Below are 19,865 nucleotides of genomic sequence, written 5' to 3' on the forward strand. Positions count from 1 at the left end.
GCATGACTTAGCGGGGGCAAAGTGTAGGCTCAAGTTTAAAAGGATAGCTTTTCCATGCATTTTGCTGAAATTGGTCCGTCAAGGCTGCTTGATTAAAAGAAATCTTTCATTAGTAGCGACGGACCCTTCCCCTGAGAGTAAGTCCCCGCTCTTGACGTCGAGGATACTGGTCAGCAGACAATGCATTGTTTACTTCATGATAAGAATGCAGGAAGTGACTCTTATTTCTTGGTTCTACGGAGAAGGCTCGATTCAGCTGGACGAAGTTGTTTTGGTGGGCTTGGTTCGTTTTAATTAGCGGTCAGGAAATAATTTACGTCATAGGAGGTAAAAATAGTTATTTTTTTCAAAAAATCTGTTTATATTTATGGTGATAATCCCTTACTAAACGACCTACGGCCAAACCTTTTCCGGCCGGCACAATCTAGTCAGAGGGTTAGCAAAACCGTATCAGTCTGACCTCATGACCATCAGCAACGATGACCTGTTCCAAGAAGCATGGATGTTTACGAAGTGTGTTTTATGCTTAAACTTATAGCTGTTTTATTGATTGACTAGAAATAGTGTTAAGTGTCCGGTAAGGTTTTTTAACAGCGATTCTGTTGCTTTGTCTGGGCTGCACCTAAGCTTATAAACTAGATGTTATCAATCATCCCAGAGGCGTCTGATTGATCCGAGGTTTTCCGATAAAGGTGTGGATGTTTGCGTGCTTACATATTTGTATCAGGACGAGCCTTGCATGTTTTAGTACACCATTTCCGAAAACTCGTCAGCATCAAGGAGGTGTTAAAGAGAATTTCCCCATTATGAAAGTTAGCTTAACCGTGGACCACTGCTAGCTAGCCAGTCATCATTTGTGTTCTTATCAAGCGCGTTGTCAAGGCGTCCAACGTTATTTTCTCAGCGGTATGATGGTACGATTAAGCATTCTTTTATTTTAATCGTTTGACTCTGTTCAAAGGTTTTTGGAAGGGAAATTAAGCCGTTATCTGCATGGTTTGTTAAAAGCTGAGGTGGACATTTTCAAGTCAAAGCTTTTTGCGCAGGTTGTTTTGTCATCTCAGACGAAATGCAAGCTGCCTGACTTTAATATTCATACAGTCACTAACTTAAGTAATAATTATTGCAGTGATAAATATTTTAGTTTTTAAAATCACAAACAGGAGAGTGGTTTACAAAATACCTTCAGGCAATTATATAGATCTGTAATGAAATTCATCTTTTGCAAACATATATACCTGTAGTGGATACATTTTGAAATGTCACTGTCAGAAAAAAATTCTTATTGCATATATTAAAAATGGCATCGTTAGCTTAGAAGATGACCGTGCAGCTCTCGGTAGGAGGAGAATGCCACTCGTTTTAAACCTGATGGGTATAAGAAGTCAATTGGCGTAAATCATATCATTATAGAGAGGTTTGAAAAATCAGGGGTTAATTACCTACTGTCTTTGACTGGGTAAAGGATGTCAGTTAATCTGGAGGTTCATTAAGAAACCAACAGTTCAAAAGTCAAAGATTTTGCTCTATATATTTTTTGAAATGTTTTGCTGAATGTCAAGGGTGTCCGTAAACATTATCATGGCTAGAGATTCAGCCAAAGTATTACCCAGTGGCATAGAGGCATTTTTCATTGATATCCCTGACAACTATAGTTTTAGATACTGTAGTACTATATTACAACCTGTGATATATAACTATTCATAAACTATTTGGGATCTACATGTACCCTTCAGAGTCAGTTGAGATATGCCTCAATTTAATGGAAAGTTCTGTCATCAAATTTTTTGAGAAAATCAGATATTTTTCTACATATACCTATATTAGCTGCCCTGGTTATCGAAAAACCAGCATTCCTATTCAGGGGCAAAATGGTTTTATTTCTTACTCTTAACATATAGGCATTTCGATGAAAGGAAATGTGACTTCAACTGGTTATTATTTAATCTTCTCTGATCTTGAAGCTAACTTGACAGGCTTCTCAGACAAGCCAAATTTTTATCCTTTTCCTAGTGCTTTTTATTTACTGTTTTGCATTTTTTTAACACTGTAGGACCTAGCAGATGAAGTGATAATTATGGCAGATATGTGGAAGTACCTTTCCCTTTACTTCTGGTATCGGCGACTTGTCAAGTTACTTCTCCATTTATCCACGGGACAATGTGAGTTACAGAGGATCTGTTATAAAACTAGACATGGGGCACAGAGGACATGCAAAGTTGGTAAGCTTAACAAAGTATAAAATTTTGATTTCATTTCTTTGTTGAACAGACTGCTAGAATTGTGTTTCTTGTCAGTAATATATAGTTTTTAATATTCTTTTGGTTTGTATTATTGTGTGAGGTGATAACTCCTCAGAAATACAAAATTTAAAAGGGTTTGATATTGGCAGTTATATTTTGCTTGAAAAGAGATACATGTATCAAACACTCTTCATAATTCTGTGATATTTTTTGCTCACCAGAACAGTCCTTGAGGCAATCCAGAGCAAAGGTTAGTTGAGGATATATTTGTTTAAATCAAGGCGCTGAACATAACATAGAGCCACAAAATCTTAGGGCACTTTCCAAAAGTCAGGACTGGCTAGCCGGTTCATGGCTGGACCAGCCATTTTGACAATGAAATAGGTTTTTTCCAAGAGTTTTTGTGGAATAACCATCTCATCCGTGCACACTATGTAAGATGTGACTGATCTGGCTGGATATCTTCTTTTAAAATTCTCATTACTGTGTTAATAGTCTGCATGGTCAGTTCCAGATGACAACTGGAAAGCACCCCTAGCTAATAAAATAATTATCACCAAGCGGCTTTGCTGAAAGAAAAATACCTCATGTCTCCTATTACTTGCTTAAGGTGCTGCTGCATTCATAATTTTGAAGCACAGGAAAGTTTTGTTAAAAATTTAATAACATGGTACATTATCTACGTATGTGTCTGTATGTTAAATATTTTTGTCCAGCTACACCAGTTTCAGTTTTCAGCTATAATGTATTGTGATCGATGTTACTGAAAATATTTGTAAATTAAATATCATTACAGGAACTTAATGACCTAGTTGAAAAAACTAATGTAAACATCCAAGAAGCTCTTACTTTGATCATCACATTGAAGAAAATCGACAGAGCACAAGAAAGTGTGTAAGTATTAAAATATTACTGTTATAAGGTTTATGTTATTATCACATGTTATTTACAAGTGCATCAGAGTATAGTGTGCATAAATAAATACACCCATACACTTTATAGACATGTATGTAGATACGTACATAGCCCCACAAGGACAGTGGCAGAGACATGTTTCTTCCAGCTAGCATGGTACTTTACAGTTTCCCACGTCTTTTGATTAATAATTAATCAATATCAGTGTCGAAGATTACAAATTTTCATTTGTGAATTAATTTTCCAGATTTGTAGATTCCATGTTCATTTGTTTGAGTCAGATATGTGGTTATAATGATCTTTGTCATGAGGTTGAACAGCTAAGAAAGGAAGCATATTCATCGGAAAATGCCTCTCACGAGAAACGATTAATGCAGGTATATGCTTTGTGTCTCTTAATTTATTTAGTATCTTAGTTTTAAGTTCCTGGTATAGTTCTTGGTATTGGTATCTTAGTTTATAATGTTTCCTCTAGCTTTCTGCCGACAAAAGCTTTTACATGTTATATTTTGTTCTTTATGCACGTGATGTCAAGCTAATTTACTAGTTCCAATCTCCTAGAGTTTCCTCTGTTATACCACAGATGATAACTGGCCATTTCTGAGCTGCCCAAGCGTCTGTTCCAAAATTAGGCTAAGTGCAGAGCCTTTGAAGAGAAAATTATTTTTTATTCTCATGTAATTACCCGGGGAGGTTACTCCCATGAATAAGCCATATAAGCATGTGCCGCCCCATCGGGTAGGGTCTGAAAATGGGTACACACTTTGCCCATTTTGGTCTGGAGTCGGGTATGGTTTTCAAGGGAACTACCGAGTGTATGAACGTATTTATCGTTTCAATTCCAAATGAGTAAGAAAGAAAGAAAAATATGTGAATTCGAAATGTATTGGAATAATTTTTTTTGTTTGCGCTCTAATTTAAGTAATGATAACAACAATTTCTGCCTAAAGGCCATGTCTGAAAACGGGTGTGGAAAATTACATTTTTTGGTCTGAAATCGGGTTAGGATTTGAAGAACCGGGCGGCACACCCCGCCAAAAATTCCCAGGAGTACCCCCCACTCCCGGTAAAAATAATAAAACTCATTTACACAAGAAAGGTTGAGCGCTTGCCCTTGTTTTGAAAATGAGAGTTTTTGGAACTTGGAAATAGTCTACTACATTAAGCAAATCAACCACGGACAACTTATGCTGAATTTACTCCTTGCATCTTAAGCTTTGGAACCTGATGATGCCACACACTCCACTTAAAGAAAGAGTTTGCAAGCAGTGGGGAGATATTGGCTTTCAAGGAACAGATCCCCAAACTGACTTTAGAGGAATGGGTAAGAAAATACTCAATAGTTAACCTAGTGGAAGTCAAGAAGTCATTTCAATAATAATATGTAATGTTCTGTAGGAGATATCATTCGAAACTGCTGTCAGATAGCTTGATGCTTACTTTATCTTCATAAGAATGACAGAATCTGTTGGGCTAGAGTGTTTTCATCACAAACTTAATCAGTAATGATGCAATGTCTGTTACCTTTTTTAAGGCATTAAGTATACAGCTGTTAAATATTAATATCAGGCGACTTTCTGAAAGGACAAGATTTGTTAGGTAATACTTTGATGCAAGTGTAGCAGCTCAGTGTATGGCAGTCATTTGTACAAATATAGTGTTGTTTCGAGTATACAAAAAGGGTCATCTTAGGTGTTTCCACATACAGTAGACTATTTTTTACGCACCTCTTTATAATAAAATGAGATAGTTATGATTCCTGACTTTTCTTTTTTTTTTTCCATGTTCCAGGTGTTCTTGCACTTGATAACTTATTGTAAGTATGTACATGTGTATTTATTTATTTTTTTATCATAAAAGTTATATTAGTAACAATAAATTCATTGTGTATATTGATTTACTGAAATTATTTTGCCTGTAGATTTTTTGCATCAAAACACACAGATGCAGCAAGAAAAGTTTTGGCACACTCTCATCACCCACATTTCTGGTAGGCTAACTTGCACATCTAATGTTGTACTTTAGATTGTTTGTAAGTAAACATAACGTGTGTTGTTCTTGGAAAATCCATCATGGAGAATTCATGCGCTTAGCCTGCCTCCACGTAACTAATGTTTTACGTACTTCAAATAATTTTGAGGTTCAAACACCGGCTTAGGTGTGGTTAAAAAAACTCTTTGTCATCTGCCACCGACTAAAAAAATCATTCTCATATATTAACCAGGCCTGAAACTCACCATCACATTGTTTAGTATGATTGTAAGTGTGGGTGCCACATGAACTTAGTTATAATGGTCTCAGCTCTCACAAGTCTCCCGTAGATCACAAGTAGAGCATCTGGGCTAGGAAGCAGATTAAGCCAGTGTTGCCATTAACCCTTTAAGCCCTAATGGTGATCCACATCCAATTTCTCCCAACAATAACACTGCCTGATCAAACAGACAGGTCATGAGAATGAAATGATCACCAAGGATGGAATGTGTTGATGTTAGAACAAATTCTCTCAAGCATTACCATAAGGAATGTATGAAGAACAGTGTGGAGAAGATGCATGTTGATTTTCGGGCTTAAAGGTTTCAGGGCTGGGGGCTGGAGATTCACACCCCAGCCACTAAAAGCATGTTCGTTGGCTACTTTTATAGGAAAACAAAAGGAAATTTAGAGTCAGAAGTACCTCCAAGCTGTTTAATTCCAGTCCATGCCAACTAATGATTAGTAGGCAGGAATTGGAATTAAACAGCTTGGAGGTACTACTTCTGGTTCTATTTTCCTTTTGATTCCTATTGCATGCACTCGGCAACTTGAAATCTTAGTGACAGCCGTGAAAAAGTCATATAGGACGTCAGACTCCTGCTGGGAGACCTCAGATGCTTTTGAAAGTCACACAGGTTTTGTAAACTTTCATTGTACGCAAATGAGTCTGGTGAGTCGGTGATGACTGAAATAACATGCCCTGTTCATCATGTTTTTTCTGTTTGGCAATGATGTAATTTCTCCCAAATCAAGGCCCTTGATTTTTGTGTATTTATACTTGCATACTCAATCAATTCAGAAGCAAATTGTTGAATATGATATAAAAAGTAAATATCCTGAAGAATACTCGACCATAGATAATGTCGGAAATGAAAAACTCTTAGCGTAGAAATCCAGTTTCATTGAGAACAATCGCCTCCTCATTTCTTATCTAATCTCCAAACAAGCTCAACTTAACCCTTTTAACAGCACTCTTGTTATTTATCATAATTGTACGAGCTGGCATGGGACAATGAGGGCTGTACTTGAACCCATGACCCTGAGATAAAGTCTTCTGCCCCAGCCACTGTGGTGCAGAGAGACTGATGACAAGTTAAGCCATTTGCTAGATTCCTTGATGCTCAGCCTGAATGCTTCTAGGAACAGTAATGTCAAAACTGTGCACCCTCTATGGAAATAAATTTTATCATCTTTTTCTTACAGGTTTTCTTATGCCATTGCTGGCATCAACATCACATCATTGGCTCTTCAGTTTTTGAACGAAGGAATCCTTAGAAGTCACTTTTACAACTGCAGACAAGGCCAGCCAACTGTGGTTGACTTTCACCAGGTTTATTGTGAGTATAATGTTCACTCTTTTATTTTAAATTTTGTTGGAATTATTTAGACTGTCAGCCAGGTTATCCTTTGGTGTTGGGAGCGAATTTATTGTTATCATGAAGTTTATGGTCCAAACATCTGACCATTTTAATAAACTTTTTAAGTACAATGTTATGTTTTCAACGTTACTACTCGGCTCTGTCCCTGAAATTGAAATTGTTACCACTCAAGGATCACATATAAAGGTAAAAGTAGTTTAGTATACTAGAAAATAATGTGTATTGGCAAAGAAGGCTGAAAATAATTGGCTGAAACCAGGGGCGGATCTAGGGGGAGGGTGCAGGGGGTGCGCCCCCCCCCCCCACATCCCTGAGATGACCTGCGGTTTTCTAATACAACTGGTATTCTGCAAAAAAAAAAAACTATGTGGTTTAATGCCTGGACCCGTGCCTGTTTTCAGTTTTTTAAGGCACTCAACCAACCCAGCTAGTAACCGCCCTCAATTGAAATGGAAAAACCAACTTTCAAACTAACTTTTCATCTTTCCCCTCCTAGATCCTACTCAACCTTGAGAACCCTTCTACTTTAAAAGATAACTGTGTATTTTTTTGACTTTGACTAGCCTTCAATTTAACCTCTAAACAAGCTCTTAGTAACTGTCATAACCCTACTATGTTGTCTTGTTCTAGGTTATCTATTTTTTGAGTTCAGTACGTTCTGGATCAGTGAAGAGCCCGAGAGTGTTATGGAGTTTAACAGAGTAAGAGACAAGTTTGCAGACAAGGTCACAGAACTTCTCAAGGACTCAAATACCACGCTGGAATTAAAGTTCAAGTCTTCAAGTGATGATACTTCCCTACTGTCAGTGTCTTCGTTAGATAGGGAGACAAGTCTTTAAAAGTCATGAAAGAATGTGATTTGTTGCATTTATTTATATGTAATATGTAACGCCCACTTTTAAATATTTGATATTTGAATTTTTGTTAGAAAATGAAAGAGGTGCTATGAAATACAAGACATTGAGTGTTTCTTTTAGTTTTTCAAAATTAATTTTTTATCATGTCAGTTAAAATAGTGAGTTTTTGAGATTAGATGTATAAGAAAGTATACAAAAATGGTTGTAGTAGAAAATGTAAAATTATTCATGGTGTTCATAAAAAGTAACTTCCAGCATCAGAATCATTGCAAGCAAGATGCCATCACAAAGGTTTTTTCTTCTACACCAAAATGTATGATTGTTCAAGTTATGTACCCTTTCTAATAATAGAAAGTATACAGCACAGGTCTTTCACACTTTGATATGTACAGCAAGACTTACAATATTATTATTGTATCAGACCATTGTATATATTAAACATGTTTGAGATTACTCTTTAACACATGAGGACATTAAAAATTCTTCATTAAAAAATAAAATCAGACAAACTTGAGGCACTTTTCAAAAACACGAGAACTCTGAAGTTCAAAAGCCACCTTCGTAAGTGCATTTTTAACTGCTGTCAATCATAAGTACTATCACAAGTAACAAACCTTGACAGAATGAAACAGAGAAACACACAACATGGATCGAAATACACCAATCACAAACCCTGACATTTTGAGCCTGTTGAAGTAAACCTCTCTTTCCTAAGAGGTTTGGTGAGATGATTGATGGCAGCAAAATATGCATATGTCAGTTGGGTTATGAACTTCAGAATCCACATGTTTTTGAAATGTGCAGTAATTTTTCTGTCTAGTTCTGATTGACATTCACCATGAAGGGAAAGGGAAATCTGTCATTGAATCTGTGAAAGGACCTAAAAGGGCTTACAGGTGCATTTTATGGCTGTGAAAAAGAGAACAAAAGTTTTATTCATATTTAAAAGACAGTGCATTTACAGCAGTTAAAAGGGATGCAACACTCTAAAATATAGGTATGTGAAAGAGGTACTATTTGTCAATGAAAGGTATACCAAATGGGTGCCTTTCCTGTCAAAAAAGGTTTAAAACAGGGGAAGGGGTCAGACATCAGGGCCGACCCTCCCCATATAAAATTTCTTTGAGCATCCCCCTACCCCCCGGAACTCTGTCCGAGCCTGAAACTGGTTTCTGTAGCATGAAACAACTGGGGCCAACAGACAAAGCTGCTAACATCTGGCATTACAATAATGAGTTGTAAAATCAAATATTAGCATTAATGTGAGTTGTGGATAAGTATCTATCCACTGGATAACATGATTGGTTTCCCCAGTGCTTAGCTGCTGGATAATGATTTATCTCGCCCCAGTTCTTCAAAAGGTGGATAGTGCTATCCACTGGATAAATCCCCATCCAGTTGCTAATGCAGTATTGGTTTGCTTAATACTTGTCCCCTGGACAGTGTTTTAGCAAGTAAATCTTTTTGTTTGATGCCATTATATGTATCTGCTGGATAGAGGTTTATTCACTGAATAGCACTATCCAATGTTTGAACAACCGTGGGCCCGGTGGTTAATGCTTTCCAACATTTGAACAACCAGAGCCTGGGTAATGAGACAGTGTGGAGCCAAGTTTCTCATGTAAAGGTCAGAACACTCTAGGCAACATGTTGCAGCATTACATCGTGGTGACAAATCACCCCATGTATACTGGAGAATTTTTGTGAAAATCTTTGTCTTCGCGACTGAATTTTGTCGCCGTAACAAGTCGTACAAAATCAAATCAGGTTGAATTTGTGGAACTTGTTGCAGCAACAAAACTCTGTTGCAGAAACAAAGGTTTTCACAACAATTCCCCAAAACACACAAAGGGATTTGTTGCTGAATGTGTTGTGCAGCTTGTCACCCGACCCATACACAAGGAGTGATTTCTTGCCCCAATGTGTTGCAGCAACATGTCACCTAGTGTGTCCCAACCTTAAGGAGACAATGCAATGGTAAGGCATGAAGCTGGACCTACCAATCCAAAGTGTGAGCCACCACTTTATACTGGTGTCAAACCCTTTTAATTGTGTTTGTTATTTACTTTATAAGTCTGTAAATTGATGAAGAAATCCGCAGCAAAATGAATTTGTGCAACATCACAAACTTTAGACCAAAAATGCCCAGTGAAGGTTTGGAAGAGAGAAAAACTAGCTAAGAAATGTCTGCCAGTTTCAGGCAAACAAAACCAGCACAAGCGGTAAGGGCTAAGATAAAAGATATCCACGATCTAGAGGTTCCTAGGCCTGGTTTACACTGGGTTCGGAGAGAATATAACAAAGCAGATAAGATATGAACACCAAGGACAGCTTCAAAACCCAGATCATGAAACAACACGGCGAAGTAACTTAAAACAGAAATACGCATAATAAAGAGATAGCGATCAGTTTGCCAGTAGCCTCGATAAACAAACTCATTCCAACACACAATCCATGCAAAGAAGGGAAGTGTAAACCATTGATCTATCACTGCAAACAAGCGAGTTTGTGTCACGATTCTTCCAAACTGAACAAAGCCGTAGAACACAGACATCCATGAAAACATGTAATAAAAAAATACTTGATCTCTGAGCTTTGTTTTCTGCTTTTGCACTTTCCAAAGCCAATATAATCCAAGTACGGTATAACCGAAGTTAATGCCAGCGTTTGCTGGCATTTTGAGGAAAGTGGTAGGGTCTGCTTTCTCGGTATAATGTTCGAAGCCAAGTTCAACTTTAGCACGCTCGAAGATTCTGAAGGTCCATACGACAGCAAAAGCTGACAAAAGAGGAAACAGGACAAACAGAGACGATGAAAGGAGCATTTAGATTCCCTGTGATTCTATCTGCAATCTTCCGGGATTGGTATGCCATGTACAGCCATGTAAAGCCATGTATTCTTGCAAAAAGTGGATGCGATTCTTTTCTGTTTTTACTTGCGCCCGCTAACAGCGGTAATACCCTAAAGTACATGCAATTATTTATTCGAGCCCGCGATGAGGACGTTAGCGGGTATTCGCAAAAATATTGCATTTCCCGGAGAACCATCCACATATGATTGGAGGAGAGGAGCAAGATTTGATAACGTCTTAGTCAATTTTCTCTTAAAAACATGTTGCCATTTGTGCGCCGTAGTTGTGGCATATCTTCAAGGATTCCAGAGGTCAGAAAAATACATTAGGGAGGTTTTCCTACTAATATACATTCTTCATCTTATCTAGTATACTAGATGTTAAAGCTTGCACTAGAAATGCTCCATGGTCGTTTTAATTTTACAGGCTTTGAAATGGACCAGACATATCCCCGTTGTCGGAACTAGTATTACTAGAAGTTATGCAACTGAAGGTAAACTTGCTGTTAGTTAAGCTTATATGTGATCTCTATGGTTATGCCTCAAGTTTATATAGTATGTTGCTAATTCAAGTTTGACTTGTTACAACTAAGCTTACGTAATGTCTGCTGGCTAGATATTGGAATATTCAGGCACTTTTCTGGGTTCAATTTAACGAAACCTTTACAAGTGTAATTTACCAGTGTAGTTAATTTATGAGACTCTAAAACAACAGCTGCACTTGTAAATTACATTTGTACAATTTTTTTTTTAAACTGATCCTCGGAATGCTAGCTGCTACCCTGGTCCATGGCCGGGTGTCATGCTTTTTCAAGTAACTACTACCAACTTGGTGGCTACATTTACAGCCTTTGTGGCAGTCTAATCAAGCCCTTCCATCTCATTGTTGTCCGTCCACACCAAGACGGTGCTGTTGACCATAGTGGCAGTTGCATCTTTATTCTTCAATGGCATCTTGTTTAGTCATCAAAAATGGGACAGCAGATGGTCAAAGTAGGAAGTAATGAAGCTGACCAGTAGCTGGGTATTCTAGATTCTTTCTTGGAAACTGGATCACGTATTTTATAAGATGATATTTTTTGATGATTGCTTTTTTTAATCACTCTAAAAGGGAAGAAGTGGGGGTGCCGGTTATTTTAAGTGAGGGGAGGGGTTATATTTCACTCAAACTAAGGGCATAACAGGAGAACAATCCAAATGATTGTTTTGACTGTTTTTTTTTTCTGTCCAAATCCCAGGGGGGGGGGGGTGTACTCAACAAATTTTTATACGGGGAGGCTCCACCCAGAGGTCCAACCTCTTGCCCTTTTTAGATACCATTTTTCACGAAAAAGGTACCCGTTTCATATACCTTCTATTGACAAATTAATGGTACCCCTTTCACAAACCTCATTTAGAACTTTGCATCCCTTTCAACTGCTGTAAATGCATTGTCATTTAAATGGGAGTCAATCAAAAAACAGAATGTTTTCCCGACTTTATAAAGCCATAATATTCATCTGTTAGCCCTTTGGGCCCTTTCACAGACCCAAATGACAGATTCCCCTACCCTTTCATATACTTCCTACCCTTTCATATACCGGCAGCCTGAAAAAGGTGCCCCTTTCGGGCGGTGCCTCCCCGTATAGGCCATTATAGGGTGTACCCCCCCCCCTCTTCCTGGGTCTATATTACCTGGTAGTTGACTTTTTGCGGGGGAACTTTCATTCTTTTTTTAATTGACTTGGCTGCAAACTGAGAGATTTGAGTTTTCTTTTTGATGACCACATAATAATATTTTATTGTTGAGAGGAGATTTCTTTAAGAAGCTTCTGGCCTCTGAACACCTGCACTTCTTTAATTCTTTTAAGGTGAAGTGGATCTTGTGGTGATTGGTTCTGGTCCAGGAGGATATGTAGCATCAATTAAGGCAGCTCAACTTGGAATGAAGGTATGTGTTGATAGCATGATAATATGCTGTATGCATGCTTAATAAAGTCTAGTTTGTACTAGTGACACAAGCAAAAAAGCAAGCAATTAATTTTTTACATAGAAAATGACTTAGATGCCATTAAAAACTATCACAGTCGTGTACAAGAATCAAAATTTCTCAAAAAAACTTTTCCCCAAATTAAGGCGAAAAGCAAGAGAACTGGGGTGGAGAGGAAGTAACAGTAAAAGATGGGGAGGCAGGGATCTTTTTTGTTTTCTGTCCAAACGTTTACACTTGGCCACATCCAAACTTGCAGAGCCTTAATTTGGCATTAAAGGAGCAAAAGTCAGTACATGTTTAGCTAGTGTTTGATGTTTTGGTAAGTTCTGGTTCTTTTTGGACAGATAGTAGCCAAAAACTGGCTTGACTAGTGTCAAATTAAGTTTTAAGGCAAAATTTTCAGCTCAAATGGGTTAATCTTAGCTTTTCCTCTTTTTACAGACTGTGTGTATAGAAAAAGAAAAGACTTTAGGAGGAACATGCCTGAATGTCGGCTGTATACCATCCAAGGTAAGAAACAGTTATTTGTGGTACAGCTCTCCTGTGAACCAGGACCAGCTTTTTATTCTCTTCAGGAACAGCCAATTTCACCAGTTATTTATCAAATGTAACACAGGTAATCAACTCAGTAAACTCAAAAATGGTGAATGTTCCTTGCAAATGTGATTCTGAGCGTCACCTAAGGACACAAATGCAACAAAAATGTTTTCTTAATCTCTCTTAGGCATTGTTGAACAACTCACACCTATACCACCAAGCAAAGGCAGATTTTAAAAACAGAGGAATAGAGGGTAAGTACCAAATCAAAATGTTATGTATTATTTACTTGTTTATTTTATGGCAATGTACAACAAATATTTGTTTGTTCAATTCATGCTGGCTGCCAGCTGCAACAAAAAGATTGTTGCTATTATACATTTAACAATATTTTTGAAAAGTAATCCCCCCTATTGACTTGACTTCAAAGACATCCATTGAGAGAGGAAATCTTAAATCAGTAGGCTTCTCATCCACAAAATCATTTTTGGGGTGGGAATTGGGACTGGAGGCTGGGAGGTCCAGGGGCAGAAATGTTTTTTCCTTTCTTTCGTCCATTTTTTCTCTCAAGCAGCATGGTATAGTATTGACATGTATGTAATAATTTGATTTGCTTTTTATAGTGGGTGAAGTGAAATTAAACCTAGAGAAGATGATGGAGCAAAAATCAACAGCTGTAAAGACACTAACAAATGGAATAGCCCACTTGTTTAAGCAGAATAAGGTACTGTATTGGCTTTGGCTCCCAATATATTTTATCACAGAAGTTTCTTTAGTGTTGGCGTAAGGTTCTGGGCCAATAATTCCTTCCTTCAGAATGAGCCCTTTTTTTTGATGAATCACTTCCTGTTTTCCTTGCAGGTTACACGAGTTGATGGACATGGTTCAATTTCTGGACCAAACGAGGTGCGTAAAGTTCTTTTTTTTTTTTTAAATCAGGGCTATATTCTAGCAGAGCCCGAGTGGCTCCTGGTGCCCAAGTTTTGCTCTCGGGTGACTATAAAATCTTAGTTTTTCCATACAAATAATATGCTGGGCACCCTAGATTTAAAAGGTTCACTGCACTGGGCTCCCTTCAATTTTCCTTTGAGCACTGAGCCTTGCTAATTAAATGCAAATTCAAATTGATTTTTTTCTCAGAGTACATAAAAGTTGAAACTAGTTTGAACATTGTCAAAGAAGTTGTTTTATAATGTAAATCTCATAATTTTTTTTTCATTAAACATTGTGGGACCTGGTTAAATAATAAATGTAAAAAATCAGGGGATCACAGCCTGTTTTGTTTTACACTCTTATTTTGTGAGATGTGGATGTATTTTTAATCTGCAGGTCACTGTATATAAAGAAGATGGAAGCTCAGAAGTAATTCAGACCAAAAATATCCTGATTGCTACTGGATCAGAAGTTACGCCTTTCCCAGGAGCTGAGGTGGGATGTTCCCTGTGATCCTATTTAACTAACAAAAATATATTTTTAACTTTCATTTTGTTGTTTCCCTTTCAGGTTGATGAGAAAGTAATAATATCATCCACTGGTGCTTTGTCCCTGAACAGGGTTCCAGAAAAAATGATTTTGATCGGTGCTGGTGTGATTGGTGTCGAACTGGTTAGTACATTTTTGTCAGTTATGGCAATTTGTACAGCATGTAGAACATCATATTGCATTGTTTGGTTTCCAGAGAGGTCTCAGCCACACATTTCACAAAAAAGAGTTTTCAGTAGCCATCAGGAAGTGGCAGCTGTTGGTTCTTGCAACTGTCTAGTTCTTCCATTGAGCACTTTGCCGATAGGTGTGCGTGCATATCAACTGGTATATTATTACTTTTTAAATAATTTTCTGTCTATTTACCACTTATTTATGTTGTGGTTAAAACATTTTGCTAGCAAGGTAATATTGTCTATCATAATGAGTTTGAAACATGGGAAAATAAATGTGATTCTAGGGAGAAAACTGAACTACAACATAAACCAGACTGTTCTGTATTCAGGTAGATTATGTATCCATCCCAGAATAAATGGGGTATTGTCAAGGTTACCACTCATGTTGTTCTATTCAACATTATCCTAGGCTTGACGTTCTGTAGTCTGTAGAGAGTCTTATATTATCAAGTCAAGTGTTCTGTTAATTGAATGTTAGGGCTCAGTTTGGTCTAGACTTGGATCAGAGGTAGTAGCTATTGAGTTTCTGGGACATATTGGCGGCCTTGGCATTGACATGGAAGTCTCGTAAGTTCATCGTCTGTTGTAAATTTATTGCTTTCCTTCTATTTTGCAGAGTTGTTTTGCTCTCTTAGATGCCAAACCTTATACAATTTCTACTTCTATAACTCAGAAAACTCTGTATCATGAACAGTTGCCTCTTTCCCTTTAGTGCCTGTTGTAAAGAACTCTTACTGTACATGTCAATCATTTGAACTCAACAGTGATGTGGGGTGTCATAAAAATTCCAATGATGATTTTTAAAAATTACTTTCATCTAGGTGAGTGAAGTTTGTTAACACTAGATTTCACTGATTTTGATTTTGCAGGAAAAATTTCCAGAGAATCCTTCAGAAACAGGGAATGAAGTTTAAACTTAACACAATGGTTACAAGTAAGTATAGTTTGTAGAACATGTATAAGCAACTCACAGAATCAGTCGATAAAGATCCCTATTTATTTATCCCGCTAATCCTCTCATTCTTTCGTCTCCTGCCTCTCGTACCCCACCCACCCCTATTGCTTCCACCCCCCCTGTCCTCCCCCGCAACATATCTCTTACACAAGGACTTTACTAATAATTAGTAATAATTATTGTGTCCCTATGGGTAACTTGAAACTTAAGTACCTTTTAAGTAACTTTGATATTTTGTTGCAAATGAGCGTTGATTTGTTAATTCCCTTTAACAATCTGATTTGACTTTTATTACAGGTGCTGTTAGAACAGAGGGTGGAATCAAAGTCAGGTGACAACAACATCTTTGTTATACATTTTTGATTCCATTTAGCAAAATTTTAAAGTAACTGTTTTATCTTTGTTATCATGAGGAGCAGCACTTGGTGGCACTGCACTGTCACCATAATCATCATCATCATCATCATCATCATCATTGCCATCGTCTTCACAGCCATCATCGTCATCGTCATCATCATCATCATCACCAGAAACATCATTGACACCATCATTGTAATTGCCATGGTGATCACTCTTGTCATTGTTGTTGTTGTTTAAAATTTATTATTAAAATTTTTTGTTGTTTTTGTTACCATTTAATTTCATCAGATTTTCCTGTTTTTTGCAGTGTGGAATCAGCTAAGGATGGCTCCAAAAAAGAAGAGGTATGAATCGCAAAATATTCTCCGATAGAGTTGTTTGGTGATTCCTTTTTCTTCTGTTTGTTGTTGTTATGTTCACTTCTCAAAGTACCTAACTGGAGATGTTTTTGTTTTTGTTCCACAGATTGAAGGAGATGTTCTCTTAGTTTGTGTTGGAAGGCGGCCTTACACCAAAAGATTAGGACTTGAGGCATGTGTTATGCAATACTGTTAAACGAAACAATATGCACTTTCATATTTTTCTAAAAATAGTAAAGCAAGAAAAAGTGCGATCGCAGAGAATCTGGGGTGTTCATGGTTGATCTAATGTGTTTTTCCTAGCGGTAATTTCTAAGTACATTTATTGATTTCTTTTTCTCATAGAAAGTTGGCATTCCGCTAGATCCGCGTGGCCGAGTTGTTGTCAATGAAAGATTTCAAACTAATGTCCCTAGGTAACTCGCAACATTTTTTGTTTATCAAGTCCTCGTGGAGCTCCTTGGGGACTTCCCTAATCCGCAGATTTTTCTAAATAATCCTAAACAACAGTGTAAGTTGTGAATAATGTGGACGCTTATAGGTATTCAGCTCCTTTAAAAATGTATGCTCTTAACAGACGACTTTAACGTCTCAGACATTAAATGCGTCTAGTATGAAAACAGGACGCCGTAATCTGGGACGCATTTATGCCCAGTTCGTCCAGAAATGACTGGGAATAGTCAGTGTTTTGTATTTTTTAGAAAAATGTCGGTTTTTTTTTTTCACTGCTGTCGTCTGCTTTTATGCGTCCCGTTTTTACACCAGTCGACTTTAACGTCTCAGACGTTAAATGCGTCTTGACAAACTTAGAGTCTCTTGCAAATTGATTCTTTCGTTTTATTGTGATTGTTTTCAGTATTTATGCTATCGGTGACTGCATTCACGGACCGATGCTGGCACACAAAGCTGAAGATGAGGGTGAGCACTAATTTGGTAACGTCTCTTCGTCAACAGACAGTATCATTTTGTTACTGTGGCCAAGAACATCATAGAAACTTAACCAAAACACGGTTTGAGTAATTTGTCCAAGAACAACAATGGAGGTCACAATGGAGAGCACGGGAGGCGCACTGGTGAGAGTACTCGCCTGCCACCAATGTGGCCCGGGTTCAAGTCCTGGCGTCGACGCCACATGTGGGTTGAGTTTGTTATTGGTTCTCTCCCTTGCTCCGAGATGTTTTTCTCCGAGTATTCCGGTTTTCCTCTATCCCCAAACTAACATCTCCAAATTCAAATTCGGTCTGGAATGCACGGACACGTTCCTAAGAACTCCTAGGTGCTTCGTGCTTCGTTATTCGGCCACGAGAGAGGGCTAACTGTCGGATGTTGTTTTTCTTTCCGACACCGGTTAAAAGAAAGACATGTCAGGCGAATTTCTTTGTCTTCAAGCTTTCCAAAAATTCATTCACATAGTCATGAACGGTGACTTAGAGCTAGCCTGCGTAGCCTGCGCGCGGGAGACACTTCAAAGCGCCTGCTACGTAGGCTAGCTTAGAACCTAAGTTACCCTGAACATTTTTTTTTCTCTCCAGGTATAATCTGCGTAGAAGGCATTGCGGGCGGCGCTGTTCATATCGATTATAACTGCGTACCAAATGTGATTTACACACATCCTGAGGTGGCTTGGGTTGGAAAAACAGAAGAAATGCTAAAAGAAGAGGTATGGCTTTCTTCTTTGGAGAACCAGAACGCCTTCTTGCTTTCTTTTTTCCTTCTCTTTGAGAGGGGGCGGGGGGCATTTGAAGTCAACTTTCGCCTTAGTTAAACCTTCCTCATTAATTAATTATGCCGGTGGACGATATTGACCATCAATAGATAACTCTAATGTGTCCTTCTGAAATCGTGTATAGCCAGCTAATGTCTAATTACATTGCCCTGGGGCTATGAGAAGGAGAATTCAGAATTTGCCGTTTAAAAGTGTGTTGAATCTGCCATTTCGAGGTCTGGGTCGGTGCTGTTTCGATTTGAACTTTGTGACTCTTTTTGGGGACGAATTTTGACCCAGCTTCCGAGTGTCCCTAAAACAACCCCATAATGCAGTGCGACCAAACACCAGTCACGCAACGTTCATGGGAGGAGCGTTGCATGGCGGAAACGGCTGTGTAGCAGACTAACCAAACACTAGCCAGCCCCGAAAGCTACCTCAAGATCGCCAATGGAAAAAGTTGCCTTGGGTGACTAAGTCTGCCTGTGACTAAGTCAGCCTGTTTCAGTCCTTGAAAAATTCGTCCTCGTCCTTAGTGAACCGCTTTCCAACTGACCTTACACCTTTGATCTTGTTGTCATTTTTTTTTCAGGGTGTTGCGTACAAGATTGGAAAGTTCCCTCTCTCCGCAAACAGCCGCGCACGAACAAACGCCGAGATAGATGGTATTGTGAAAGTGCTGGCTGACAAGGAGACTGACCGCCTTCTGGGATGTCACATGATCGCGCCCGCTGCTGGAGAACTGATCAACGAAGCCGCACTTGCAATGGAATATGGGGCATCTAGCGAGGACATCGCGCGCGTGTGTCATGCTCACCCGGTAAGAACCATTTTTAAAAGACAACAGTGACAAAACTAAGTTTTTTGTCAGCTTGTCTTTCAAACTTTTTCTTTCAAACAATTTTTAGACATTATTTGGCTCGTAGAAATATAAATGTTTGTGAGAGGCTTAGAATCGCGTTTTCGGTAAACGACAAATGTTAGATTCAAGCTGACAAATTCTTAAATTTGGAAATAAGTACGATAAAAACTATCCGAGATAACTTATGTGAAACTACCTTCCTACTTCTGTTGATAAATAATCAACAGTTAATAACGAGTAAAGGGGAAATTTGGTCACGTGCTACAAACTGACTTTTTCCAATCAGCCCTAGACGTGCTCCCAAATCCCTTTAATTGAGTCAGCATTTGAGAATGTGAACGACACCCAAAGTGTATCCGTTCAAATAAAAGCTACTAAGCAGTACTTCCCTCAATCCCGTTGTCCCACGTATTGTGCCATATATATCTTTCTAGTCTGTGGGTAAAGTCCTATAGTGAGGGCATTCAAATTAAATGAGCAATTGTACTCTCCTTTACTGCCGTTTATTATGTTGTGTAGAGCGATTTCTACACATACCCCTGTGAGTAAACTAAGTCAGTGATTTGAAGTGAAAGTTATCAAGCAGTTTTTTCATCGAGCGATATTTGTACTAACTGCGTACGTTTTTATTGCAGACTGTGTCAGAGGCGTTGCGGGAAGCTAACATTGCAGCATACGCAGGAAAAGCTATTAATTTTTAGAAGATCACGGTGCATCATGGAATGTCATTGTGTAAACCTCGCTTATGAAGTGATCATATGAACTCGAGAGAAAGATAAGACAGCCAACCCGTGAAAACGTTGTACAGTTTTTATTTCATAGCTTGCTTGCTGTTATCGCAAGAGTGAATAAGTCTTCAAATTATCGAATAGCAGGTCAGAAGAAAAGTTTAAAGAAAAAGAATGAAAGTAGAGAAAACTTGTGTGCTTGTTTGAGTATTATGAAATCTTCTTAATCTGC

The 19,865-nt window shown here is 38.2% G+C and overlaps 3 protein-coding genes across 4 annotated transcripts; 2 read left to right on the top strand and 1 right to left on the bottom strand.

Moving 5' to 3' along the window:
- Positions 1-215: 215 nt before the first annotated feature.
- On the top strand, positions 216-8,108 carry LOC140948411 (ELMO domain-containing protein 2-like). 2 transcript variants are annotated; one of them, XM_073397646.1, is made up of 10 exons: positions 216-327; positions 2,054-2,222; positions 2,465-2,493; positions 3,040-3,137; positions 3,406-3,535; positions 4,374-4,482; positions 4,950-4,974; positions 5,080-5,148; positions 6,615-6,748; positions 7,421-8,108. In XM_073397646.1, the coding sequence occupies exons 2-10, from the start codon at positions 2,078-2,080 to the stop codon at positions 7,627-7,629; spliced, it is 948 nt and encodes a 315-aa protein (XP_073253747.1). In that variant the 5' UTR covers positions 216-327; positions 2,054-2,077; the 3' UTR covers positions 7,630-8,108. The 2 variants fall into 2 exon arrangements, with proteins under 2 accessions (XP_073253747.1, XP_073253746.1); XM_073397645.1 differs by lacking the exon at positions 216-327 and adding an exon at positions 607-914.
- A 1,599-nt stretch (positions 8,109-9,707) lies between these two features.
- LOC140948412 (transmembrane protein 187-like) lies at positions 9,708-10,507 on the bottom strand. The gene has a single exon (XM_073397647.1). It carries the CDS (start codon positions 10,469-10,471, stop codon positions 9,824-9,826), a length of 648 nt encoding a protein of 215 aa, XP_073253748.1. The 5' UTR covers positions 10,472-10,507; the 3' UTR covers positions 9,708-9,823.
- Positions 10,508-10,677: 170 nt separating this feature from the next.
- Positions 10,678-19,827, top strand: LOC140947337 (dihydrolipoyl dehydrogenase, mitochondrial-like). The gene is made up of 19 exons (XM_073396406.1): positions 10,678-10,809; positions 10,925-10,991; positions 12,348-12,427; positions 12,911-12,979; positions 13,194-13,260; positions 13,630-13,730; positions 13,868-13,912; positions 14,336-14,434; positions 14,510-14,611; positions 15,143-15,231; positions 15,534-15,598; positions 15,917-15,950; positions 16,287-16,323; positions 16,445-16,510; positions 16,684-16,754; positions 17,195-17,256; positions 17,871-17,998; positions 18,636-18,863; positions 19,541-19,827. The coding sequence occupies exons 1-19, from the start codon at positions 10,759-10,761 to the stop codon at positions 19,604-19,606; spliced, it is 1,527 nt and encodes a 508-aa protein (XP_073252507.1). The 5' UTR covers positions 10,678-10,758; the 3' UTR covers positions 19,607-19,827.
- The last annotated feature ends 38 nt before the right edge of the window (positions 19,828-19,865 follow it).

This window comes from Porites lutea, chromosome 9 (genome assembly GCF_958299795.1).
Source record: "Porites lutea chromosome 9, jaPorLute2.1, whole genome shotgun sequence".
Taxonomy (NCBI): domain Eukaryota; kingdom Metazoa; phylum Cnidaria; class Anthozoa; order Scleractinia; family Poritidae; genus Porites; species Porites lutea.